The sequence below is a fragment of the Myotis davidii genome, unplaced genomic scaffold, assembly GCF_000327345.1.
Source record: "Myotis davidii unplaced genomic scaffold, ASM32734v1 scaffold327, whole genome shotgun sequence".
NCBI lineage: Eukaryota > Metazoa > Chordata > Mammalia > Chiroptera > Vespertilionidae > Myotis > Myotis davidii.
Window position 1 is genome coordinate 3475780 of NW_006298628.1, and position 12227 is coordinate 3488006.

At 60.6% G+C, this 12227-nt stretch overlaps 1 protein-coding gene across 1 annotated transcript in view; it reads right to left on the minus strand.

The window, feature by feature from the left end:
• The window catches only part of TBKBP1 (TBK1 binding protein 1), a 15258-nt gene extending 3031 nt beyond the window's left edge, over positions 1-12227 (minus strand). The window contains exons 1-7 of the mRNA XM_006774271.2: positions 11330-12227; positions 10790-10912; positions 10429-10533; positions 9262-9436; positions 8545-8717; positions 8288-8349; positions 179-297 (exon numbers count right to left, since the gene is read on the minus strand). Of these exons, the coding sequence (XP_006774334.1) occupies positions 179-297; positions 8288-8349; positions 8545-8717; positions 9262-9436; positions 10429-10533; positions 10790-10912; positions 11330-11707 (1135 nt within the window). The 5' untranslated portion in view covers positions 11708-12227. The remainder of the gene's footprint in view (positions 1-178; positions 298-8287; positions 8350-8544; positions 8718-9261; positions 9437-10428; positions 10534-10789; positions 10913-11329) is intronic.

Sequence of the window (12227 nt, forward strand, 5' to 3'; positions counted from 1 at the left end):
GAGGTCAGAACTGGGGGCCGGGGCCGCTGGCCACCAAAGCCCCCCACCCACCTCCTCCTCGCGCAGGGAAGAGCATCGGGCCTGGGAGGGAAGGGAGCGGAGGGTGGCCCGGCCGCGGGATGGCTCCGGAGCTCCCCCGCCCGGGGCCCAGCCCCGGCCCCTGCCCGGCCCCTCTCACCGCCGCTCCTCGTCTGCTCCTGCAGCAGCGTCCTCAGGATCCGCCCCTGCAGCGCGCTCAGCTCCCGCAGCCGGCCCAGCTCCTCCGTCAGCTCCGTGTACGCCAGCGCCAGGTTCACCCTGAAGGACACCCCAGTCCCCCCAGGTCACGGCCTGGCCCCCGCCTACCCTGACCCTGAGGTCAGAGGGCAGGGAGCAGGGGAGAGGAGGAAAGTGGGTTTCCTGTCCCGGCTGTGGAGCAAGAACTGGCCCTCTCCCCGCTCCTGGGCCCTCCGACCCCGATTTCAATGCCACCTGGTTCCAGGGAGCCTCCCTCTCCCCCCAGCGGATGGTCCCTGGGGCTGGGCAGTGGTTCCCAGACTGTGGGCTGGGCTGGGAGCTCAGTGATGCCCGGGGGTCCCTGAGTCCAGGTGTCGCCAGGCACTGCGTGCGTCTGGACAGACCTCACACAGGTATGTGTGTTTTTCCAATCTGTGCAGACGCTGTGGTGACAGATAAAACACAGATTCATCAAAAGCCACACGGAACCGACAGTAGCTCTCGTGCGTTTTCCCAGAGAGCACCTACGACAAGTGGAAGCGCAATCCGTGGGCTTCGGGCAGGGGGTCCACGAAGAGCCCTCGGCTGTGAGAGGTTGGGGACCACGGATGCACGGCCCATGACAAGCCCCCTTCTGGAAGTGCAGGGCATGGCCTCCTGGGGAGCCCAAGTCTGCCCGGTTCCGGTTCCGGGTCCAGGTCCCTTGCCTCCTCTCTAAGCTGCCTCTGAGGGAGCCCTCTACTCAGAGATCTCTGGGAACACAGGGCTGTGCCCCTCTCACCTCCAGGGGGCACCACTCACACTGAAAACCTATCGAAGTTGCCTGGTTCTGGAACTTCCCTGGGAGCTCCTGGAAGGTGGAAACGCTATCACTGCATTCCTATTCCTAGCACCTTGCCCAGGGCCTGGGACCCAGGACATGGAGAGTGAGTTGAGCCTTTCCATCCATTTTTCTTTCTTCTTCCACTTCCTGCTCGGCTCTCTGGGCACCCGCCCTCACGAAGCTGGAACCGACTGTGAACTTGGCAAAGACCTCACCTACTTCCCTTGTTCCTCTCTCTTTAGGTCACTTTGACCCAGAACCTCCGATCACTGTCAGCGCTGCCCCTCCCCTTGCCCCCACCCTGGCCTGCTGGCCCCAGAGAGACCGTCCTGACCTCACGCGAGGCTCTGCCATGGCCTGGGGTCCCTGCCTTCCGGCCTGGGCATGGACAGAGTCCGGGAGGCCGGGGTTTGGGTTCTCTTGCATCCCCCATACCGTACCAAATCCAGAAGGGGCTCTGGGGCTGGAGGGAAGGGGCGGGCTGAGGCACAGCCACGCCAGGTGGGTCACTTCCCAGGGGAGGCCCTTTGGCCCCAGGAGCTGAAGGGCCCTGGGCAGGAATGAGACGGGACTTCTCCAGACCTTCACTCAGGCCCTGCCCCATCCCACCATACGGGCATGTGAGAGAGGATGGATGTGGATGGGAGGGAGCGGAGGGAGGGGTGAGGCCAGTACGGTGAGTGTGAGGAACGGTGTGAGAGTGAGTGAGTGGCCCCAGAGGAGAGGAGGGGAAGTCGTGAGGTTAGGGCTTCAGAGGGCAGGAAAAGCCGAGGTGCAGGGTAGGCAGTGACTGCGCTCCCTCACTCTCACTCTCCGCTCACTGGCTGGCTCTCTTACTAGAGCTGGGTGGTAGGGGAGACAATGGCGCCTCCCACAACAAAACTATTTTTGGGTCAAAACAAAATTATTGCCAACAGGCTGGGGTTCTCGGGGGACAAGGCTCCCTCTTAGGGAGGGAGATCGCTCACCCGCCCATCAGGTGGTGGGCCGAGATGGAGGAAGGAGGGTCCTTTCGGAAACCCTCGCTGAAGGGCTGCAACCCCTGTGTTGGCTAAATGTGTCCTGTGTCCACCCACTCAGCCTGTGGGCCTGTGGGGACAACGCCATCTGCCCTGCCAGACTGGAGGTCCAGTCTGTGTGTCCCACACTAACGTGGGGACTCCCCGGTGGGAGGCTACCTGCTTCAGACCTGGGGAAGTCTGAGGGCAGGAGCTGTGTCTCCCCCATCAAACAGGGGGCTATCGAAGGACCATGCCCCCCCCCGCAGTGGGGGGATGGGAGGGGTTCAGGGCAGGGCAGTGATTCGGAGGAGCGTCCTCCTCTGACCAAGCAGCCACCATTTCTCTCCCCGTCCGCAGCCCCTGCTGTATCTCAGGTGACAGATGCAGGTCGCTGCCTTCACACCCCGCCTGGGAGATCTCACCTGCCACCCTCCTTCCCAGGCCCCCATCTCTCCCCTACTTGCCTTCCTCCCCTTGTCAGGAGCCAGCCCAGTTTCCAGGCCCAGCTTCTGGCAGCCTCCTCACAACCAGACAGACAGAGCAGCAGGAAATGGAAGAAAGGCGGCCCTGGCCCAGAATGTCCAGCCCTCACAGCTCTGATCTGGGCGCCTGGAGCAGGCAGGGGCTGTCCTGCTGGAACCCCTGGCAGCCTTCCCAGAGACCTGAGACCTGAGACCTGGCCAGGCGGTCGGAGCCAACCCCTGATGCCCTATGACCCTTTGGGACCGCTGCCTTCATTGGGTGACATCTCCCTACCCCAAGATGCACACAGCCAGGCGGCGAAATACGCTAAGGACCCGAATGACTCACATTAGAAAACATTGCCAATTCAGTGGGAAAAAAAATCTCAACTTCACAACACAACCAAGAGTCACACACGTACACCTGAAGGCACTTTGTTTCCTGGCTTCCTGGCCCTGCTACTTTCCACTATCAAGGCTGGTCGGGAAGCATGTAGGTGAACAACATTCGGGTGCTTCTTTATGGCTTAAACTATGGGGACGTTCCGAGTCTCTCGGAACCTGGGAGGAACCCAGGGAGAGGAGAATCACAAATCACCTGTATGAGCGCTCATCACAGGCCAGGCATTGTGCTGGGAACTTTGCTTAATCTTCACAACCACCTTACAGTGTTTCATCTTACCAATGAGGAAATGGAGGTTCCCAGAGGTTAAGTCTTTGACCAAAGTCAGAAACCTGAGGAGTAATGGAGTTGCTGGAATGGGAGCTCTGGCCTCCTGGACTCCGGAGTCCAGACTACTGACCGCTCTGCTATACTCTGCCTTCCAAGAGGAAGCAGCAAGGGCGGGACAGTGGAGACGGGATGGCAGCGGAGGAGCAGGAAGAGGCTGGACACCTCCAAAGTGGCCGGGCGCCCTGAGCATCATCCCCGCCGCCCCGGGAGGAGAGAGGAAGGGGCTAGACATGTGTGGCTGCGGAATGGCAGGACCAGTACGAGGCTGGCCCAAGGTCACGAGCAGCGGTGACACAGAGCCGGGATTCAAACATGCTCTTGGCACCTCAGCCTGCTGAGCTGGCACCTTCCGAGGAGCAAACGGCAGAGCTGGCAGGAAGAAGGGCCCCGCTGCAGCAAGCCTTTCCACCCCTCATTGACTTATCCTTTCATTCACTCTTCCCACGCGTAAGTCAGGGATCTCAGAACCCACCTGGCAATAACAATCTTCACTATTGCTGCTAACGCTACCGAGGTTAGAGACCGAAGTGTCCTCCTCCTCTAAAGGCCTTTCTGCCCCAAACCAGCTGGGAGACACAGAGGCCCCTGGGCGCCCTGTGTTGGAGGACGTGGCAGGGTTGGAGTTCGCGCGCCGGGTCATGGAGGAGAATGAGGGAAGGGCTTGAGGTCGAGGTTAAGGCTGGGCTCAGGGTCAGCTTAGGGCTGGGGCTGATAGTTCATTTCCGGTCAGGACTGTGGACAGAGTTGGGGTCCGGATAAGGGATAGAGTTAGAGTCAGGGATGGGATCCAATGAGGGTCAGGGATGGGGTCAGGGGCCAGCTGGCCATGGGGTCAGTCAGAATCACTGACTGACTCAGGATCGGGAGGAAAACAGACATCCAGCCCTCCTAACCCTCCCATCTTTGCCCACAGCGGCCCTCAGTTGCCCCCAGTCACCTCCCCCTGAGGGTAAATTTAGGGACCAAACTTTCCACCACCCACAGGCACACCCAGCATCAGTCTTCCCACACGACCCTCAGGGAGGGGACCACAGGCACCCGGCCATGGAGCGGCCTTGAGGTTACAGGCCGCGGCGGGAGGAGGAAGTCGCGCTGCAACAACCCATTGCTCCACCACTTCCTCTTGGGCGCCTTGCGCCCCTTCACGCTCCTCGACCAGCTCTGACTTGCGGTCCACAGAGCCCGGCAGCCCTGCCATGCTTCCAGCACAGCGAGATGTCGGGGTGCCTGGGCGCCTCTGCTACGCAGCCAAGCTGAGCCGCTCACAGAGAGGCTGGGAACCGGGGTCCCTGGTTCGGTGAGGGGCCGCTCAACCCAGTTTGCCCGGAACTGTCCTGGTTCGCACCGGTGGCGCCAGCATAAATACTAACGGTGCCCCTTGCACTTGCTACAGGGATCAGGTTTGATCAACAAATCCCCCGGCCCCTCCGATATAAGGGCCTCCAACCTGAAGAAGGATCTGAAGCAGAAAAAAAACCCATTTGCTCAGAACCTGCTCGATAGGTACACTCCACTTCTTTGAACCTCAGTTTGCTTAGCTGTAAAAGCGGACAATGCCTTCATCACATGGTTTTGGGGTTTTGTTTTGTTTTTGTGAGAATTAAATGAAATTTTGCAGGTAAATTGCCTCGCATAGCGTCTGGCATGGAGGAAGGGTCAGGGGAGCGCCTAGGACACAGGTGAGGGAGGGGAGACCACTTTGATCCTTTTTCTGGAGACACCAGCTCAGTGACGTGGGTTGAAAAGGGAGGGGAGGATGTGGAGTTTCCCATGGAGGGAGAGAGTGTGGTAAGAGCTCCCCTCTGCCTTCCTGGCAGGGAAATGGCCCCAGATCAAGACCGGTCCAAAGCCCACCAATCCCTCAGACCACAGTGAGGTGGGAGTGGTGGGCCTCAACTCCAGAGCCCTGCCCCGCGCCCGCCCGCCCGCCCGCCAGGGCTGCAAGTGCTCAGTGGTTAATTCCTGTGAGCTGGTGCCTGGCTGAAGGAGACTTGAAAGAAAGGAAGTAGGGAGGGTGAGAAGCGTGAAGGGGGAGGCCCTGGGCCCGCTGCTTCTGGGGCATGAGGCTGAGCTCAGGGTACACGGGGGTCTCCGACTTCCGCCCTGACCCACCCTACACTGCCCTTGACCTCTGTGCAGAGTTTCCATCCTCTCTCTCCGAGTTCACACTTCGCCCCCACCACTAACCGCAGCCCACGCAGAGGCTTGTGGGCGGGGAGAGGGGCGTGGGGGGTGGGCGGAAAAGGGCCCAGGCTGCAACGCTGAGCCCCCCACGTTGGGAAAGAAGAAAGGCCTAGAGTTTACCCCTCGTCACTCACACTGAGCCCCGCGTCTTCTGACAGCGGACCCCTCATGAGCGAGCTCCCCCCTTCACTGAGCCCTCGTTCCCCTCACTGAGCCCTGCTCACTCAGAGCCCTCAGACCCCAAAGGACCCCTCTCCACAATTTCCCCTCCTCCCTCAGCGTGGGCCTCTGCGCTGGGCCCGGAGGGCAAACGGTGTGGGTTCCGCACCTCCCCCTGGACAGGGACCCTCCTGGGGTCCTTACCTCCCAGGGCACCTTCAGGAGCAGGTGGTCCCCACTCCCACCCCCTCCCCGAGTGGCCCCCAAGCCTTTGGCCCCGGAGCGGCCCCTGCAGCTCTCCCCCCGGGGCCATCTGTTTCCCGGGGCATCGGTCACCAGGTGCGGGGCTCTCCAAAGGGCAGGGAAATCTTGCCCGGAGGTCAGACCTGGATGCGTCTGGGCTGATCTGGGTGTCCACTGGGAACACTGATGACCAGAGCTGATGGGCCAGGGGCTGGAATGGGAGGAACTGGGGAACCCTGGGGTTGGGCTGCCTCTCAGCCTCAGCACAGGAAGGACCTATGTGGGAGGATTAATAGAGGCAGGAGCTGCATGAGGGGTGCATTTTAACACCCAGGACTCCCCACTATACAACTGGCTCCCCTGGAGGTGTCCAAACGGAGAACAAGTGAGAAGCTTTCGGGGACACAGAAGATCCCCACATGGGAGGAGGCTGAACGCAGACATTTCTGGGGCCCCCTCTTTAGCGTTCACACCCCCACCCGATAATGCAGCCCCTGCATTCCTCTCCTGGGTAAACCCATCTGTGACATTCCCAGCAGCCTGGAGGGTCAGGAAGAAGAGGAGGGGTCGTGGGGGAAAGTGAGCCGACACAGGTGACTGAGGCCTCCCCAGGTGGGAGGACAGGGGAGGCATCGCCGGGGAAGCGGACTATTACCACAAGGAGCTGAGTTTATAAGAAAATAAAACTGCCGGGGGAGTGAGGACTTCCTCTGGTAATTAACTCTTGCCAAGCTGGGGCTGTCCAGAGACAGCCAGCCTGCCAGCCAGTGTGAGGCCAGCAGGCAGGGAGGCCCAGGAGGCCCGGAGGCAGCGTGTGAGCCACTGGGACCCAGGGGAGGAGCCAGGAGGCAAGGGAGGTAAGGCCAGCGCATCCTTACGGCCAAAGGGACTGGGCGAGGCAGGTGCAGGGAGAGGAAGGAGAAGGGGCTGTTCTGGCCAGAGCAGCCGGATGGAGAACCTGATGCCAAAAGCACTTTATGGGGGGTGTTCTCTTCCACTCACTCCCCCTCAGCCTTGGCCCCTGGGCACCCACCACCCCTCCTCTGCCCTCACCCGCTCATCGCATCTCTCAGCAACGGCTGACCTCTGGGCCAGAGAGGTGAGGTCAGTAAAGCCAAGCCACTCAGCACCCCAGCATCCCTGGACTCAAAGCCTGGCTGCTCAGACTCCGGCCCCGACACAACCCTGTCTTCTCTCGGGGTTCAACCACCTGGGGGCGTCTTCACTGCTGGTTTCTGAGAAGGGTTGGACACAGTGACCCATAAAGGGCCCTGCGGTGTGACTTTTGGAGCAAGCGAAGATTCTAGACTCGTGTGTGTGTGTGTGTGTGTGTGTGTGTGTGTGTGTGTTCCGGGTCGGGGCACACGGATGAGTATGGGCTGAGTCCCAGCCACAAGCTAGGGTGGACCCTCTTCACAGAGGCCTCTCGATGCCCCGCAGCAGCCTAGCTTAGGGGTCCCACCCACCAGGCCCACAAACTGTGTTCTCACCCCCGCTGCCCCCCCCCCAGCTATCACAGCTCCACCCAGGCCCCCACAGAGGAAGGTGAGGAGATCCCCAACTGGCCAGAAGCTGGGAGGAAGGTGAGGAGGAAGCCTGCTGGGGGAGGACCTCCGGGGGCTTATAGCTGGGTATGCTGCGTGATGGAGGGTGAATTGCTGCCCCCCTCTGGGCCTCCATCTTCCCCTCCAATGGAGGGAGAAAGCCTGTGCCATACACCGCATCTCAGGGGAGAGGGCTTAGGCGGAAGGAGGTTTGCACCCTATTTCTCAGAAAGTGGGAGAGGATGAGCTGGGTGCGGATGTTGAAAGGCATCAGGCTCACTGCTACCCGGCTGCCGCTCACCCTTGCCCAGCTGCCCAGAGCTGCCCCAGAAGCCCCCACCATCTGGCTCCTCACGGACAGAGCTCCCTTCCTACTTCCCACTTCCCTTCTTTCCTGGCAGGATTCCAGAGGGGCACCCAGCTGAGTACATTCTAATCCCCCGCACCAGGAAGTCCCTCCAACCCTAAGCCTCAGCTTTCTCTCTCCTGAGACAGATGAGGCACCATAAATCCCATAAAAAACAAGCCATCTCCTTCCTCTTCATCAGGGAGGGGAGGGCAGGGCTCACCGAACTGGCTGGCCCTTGTTCCTGGCCCCAGAGAGGCCCCAAAACTCAGCAGGGGCACAGAACATAGCAGCAAGCTGCTGAGGCAGCCTCTCTCAACGACCTCGAGCAGACACGGCCTTGGGTGCCAGAGGAAAGCAAAGGGAACCTCCTGGAACCCGAGCACCCCCAGAACCTCGCCTCCTTCCTGTGAAGGATGCAGTCACACAAGCAACCCAAACCCCACAGTTCTGATGGCCTGGAAGAGAGGCCCCCCAAAACAACGCCAAAGGAAGACGTCAATCAAAGGGAGGGCCTGGGAAACGCCACTGCTGGGGCTCAGAGGTGAAGAGGGAGAGGACTACAGGCATGACTTACTGATCATCTCCGACTCTCTTCACCCACGCCATCTCCCGCTCCGACTGGTTGGAGGCCAGATCCTAAGGGAGAAGACGGAGAGGTCTGAAGCCAACGTCATGGGGTCTGGACTCCCCTTCTCTACCGTTCCCAGGGACGGCTGTACCCCGAGAAGGAGTCTTAAACCTCTCAATGCTATTTGCAGCAGCCCCCAGGCCTCCACGGAGCTGCAGAGGTACCAGAGCAAGGGCCCCGGGCGTGTGCCCGCTGTCGCTCACCTGGGCCCGGGTCTCCTGCAGCTGCTTCAGCTCCTCCTGCAGCCGCTCGCACTCGGCCTGAAGCTGCTCTTCCCGGAGCTGAGCTCCCCGGGCCTCTCCCTGGGCAGCCTCCAGGGCCTCTTCCAGGCGCCTCCGCTCCAGCTCACTCACACTGGGCGCGGGGCCTGGCCAGCCTGCGGGCGGGGAGAGCACACTGTCAGGCTGAGTCCAGCTGCTGGGCACCTCCACCGCCTCCCAGACCAATACAAAGAGGAGAGGTGAGGCCTGCGGCAGGAGGGACCCGAGAGAGACGCTAGAGGGCAGACACCAGAATGAGGACAGTGTGCAAGGGGGAGCTGGGTTACTAACCTTCCTGGAGGCCAGGGAAAAAGAAGATGGCCCCTGAAGGGCTCCCCTGGCCAGACTCAAGGCCCTGAGCACGCTCGGGACCTCTCCTAATCACAACCTAGAGCAGGCAGGGGTGCCCTCTGCTGGCATCTACGAGAATTGCATGGGGGTAGCCAGGGTGGCGGGAGAGGGACTTAGATGGCAGAAATTGGGGTAGTAGTGGATGGGGTGAGGGAACAGGTGGGGAGGTGGGGTGATTATGGGGGAAATGCAAAGCATTATAATGGGGTGTTGAGTACCTGAAAAGCTGGGGGTGTCCAACGGTGTTGAAATGGGGGTTTGGCTTGGGGAGTTCGGGGTAGGGAAGTTTAGGGGGAGCTGAGATCTTACCGTGACTCAAGCCAGACCCCCCCCTCAGGGTCAGGTAGTGCAGGTCCAGATCAGCGCAGGGCGGGGCCGGCGGGGGGCTCAGGCTGGAGAACGCTGTGTCCTGGAGGCCCTGTTGCTGCTGCAGTTGCTGCTCCAAACCACAGATCTGCCGCAGGTGGGTCTCCACCAGGGCCCGCTGTGTGGGAAACAAGGGGAGGAGGGTCTGCACAGGGCCAGGGTGCCCCTGGAGCCCTCCGAATGCCCTGTCTGAACAGCCATCACCCCCAAATTGAGCAGGCGCCGGGTCACGCCACCCTCCAAGTGACCATGAGTTCGAGGGCTCCTCTCCCAGCAACTGCAGTGCAGATGTTTCTGGCTACTGCCTCTTGCAAGGTCAGAGTTCATGCCCCTTCCATGTCCCAAACACACAGGGACACTTCAGAAAGCCTCAGCCCCCTGTCCAGACACCACCTGAGGGGCATTTGCATATGCGACAACCACTCTGGCTTCATCTACCTCATCTATGAGATAGGGACAACCACACCTACCTCTTAGGTTTGTCATCAGGACGAAAATGACTAACTATCTAAAGAGATAAGAATGGTGCCCGGCACCTAGCAGGTGCTGCATAAGTGCTTTTGATTATTAAAGCGAAGCATTTTTACACTAATGCCCACAACAGCTCAGGGAAGTTACCTGCCCCGCTTTTCAGAGGAGGAACGGAGGCTACGTGACTTTCCCCAGGTGGCAGCTAGGAGTGGACAGAGACCGTGCCTCCTGATTCTCACCCCTGCCCACTTGCTCACACACACATGGCCATACCCTGATTCACACACATGCCAAGACCCATCCCAGCAGCTGCAGACACTTCTGGTCACCTTTGCCCTCACCCACAAAGCCTTCCAGGAGCAGTGCTGTAGGCCCAGGGTAGACCCAGCAGGAGATTCAAACATACACACAGAGACACAATGTTCTACAGGGTCACTCACACAGTCACCCCCTGACACTGCATGGTCAGTATGTACACAGTCACTCACAACCGACATGGCACACACAGCCCCACTTACAAGGCCAAATGGACACTCACGGACAGACACACGGGATCGCAGAGGGGTGCACACCACATGCACACTCACAGGTGACACACAACCGGGTCACACTCTCCCACCCCAGCTCCCTGGGCCTCACCATCTCCCCAAGCTCGGTCTCCAGGTCGCTCTTCTCCACACAGAGTTTCTCGTAAGCCTGGATCATCTCCCCGAGCTGTTCTTCCTGCTCCTTATTCTTCTGCAACTGGATGGGGGCCCGGAGGGTTGGGGTGCACGCCAGTCAGGCCCATCACTGATTTAGGGGCTGAGCAGCTCCGTGTGCCTCCCACCCCCGTTCCCAGTACCAGGAAAGGGGCAGGAGGAGCTGTGGCCAGCCCTAAGGGGGATCATGGCCATCTCTGATCAAGGGGACAGAAGGCCGGAGGCTGGTGGGTAGGGGAGGTGTCTGAAATTGACTGGAGCAAGCTTAGGGAAAGCCCAGAGGCCTGCCAGGGGCTCACCTCATGCTGGAACTGGTTGAGCCGTTGCTGTAGGCTGACCTTCTCCACCTCCAACAGGGAGCCATCCTTGATTTCATACAGAGAGAAGCCGTGCTCCTCTCCGAAGTTATTGATCAGCGGGTACTGTGGATGGTGGGCAGGAGAGCTGGTGCCTGGCTCCCTTCCCAGGCTGCAGGCTCATTGTGCCCCTTCCCTACAACCTGCCTCATTGCCCGCCTCCCCCAGTGGGATCTGCACATCCCAATTCCCATGGGCCTGGAGGCATTTCCCACGCCCCAGATCTCTAGACCCCAGGCCCGCCACTCCAACGTGTATGCCTCTTGATCACCTCCTGATTGGCTCTGGGCTACCCAGAGTTCCCATCCAAAGCACCCCTACCTCTCATGGGGGATTCTCAAGTTTCAAGAGTCTGTATCCTGACCTCCCTTTCAGATCCCTAGAATCTCTGCTGAATCCCCAATTCCTGCCATTAGCAGCCCCCTCCCACCTCCTGTCACACACACACAAACAGCCAGACCCCCATCATCTCCAAGTTCTGACCTTGATCTCATAAACTTTGAGGCGGTGCCGAAGGGTGGCGTTCTCCCTCTCCAGGCCCCCCAGGCGCTCCTTGATGTCTCCATAGGCCGTGATGAGGGCAAAGTGGGAGGCGGAGCACATGTCTCCCCCCAGCGATGGGTCTCCAGGGGCGTCCAGCCACACCTCACTGGGGCCCAGGGCTTCCTGGGTCAGGATACTGATGTCATCCTCGAACATGGACTCCATGGCGCGGGCCTGGGCTGCAGCACCCCTTGGGCCTCCTGGGAAAGCAGGAGACATGGTGGAGGGGGCGGCCTGAAGCCTGTCCCCTGACACCCCTAGTCTTGGCCTGAGGAGCCCGGTGACCAGCTGAGAGGCAGCCTGGTCCTGCCCCACCATCTCCCACAGCCCGCTTCCAGACCACCAAGCCCCATCATCCCTTCCCTGCACCCACTGGGGCGAGGGGCTGGGACCAGGTGAAGACTTGGGGGTGGGAAGCAAGGGGGAGGTGACAAGTCGGGGCACATAAGCCAGTCTAGCAACAGGGATGGGCTCCTTTTGGAACCCAGTGAACCGGAGAGGCTACCTTCCCAGCATGGGGCCCACAGGGGGGCCGGCCTTGACTCAGGCCTCAGCCCCTTCTCCACCCCAGGCCTCATTTCCCCCAAATACCTCTCTGCCAAGCCCCTCATCCCGGGCCTCTGGCACCCCTGGCTCGTCTCTAAGGAAGGCTCAGTGCTCCTGGGAGGGTCAGCCCCACCACTGTCAGCACTTCCTCTGCTGGGTCCCCGCCCAACTCCCCAGCTTCCTCCTGCAGGATCCCAGAGTTCAGGAAAAGGAAATGCCTCCCCCACTCTCCGCGGCCGTGGCTACCCTCCAGGCCCTCCTCACCCCTGACCTGGGACCCACAGGAAGTCCT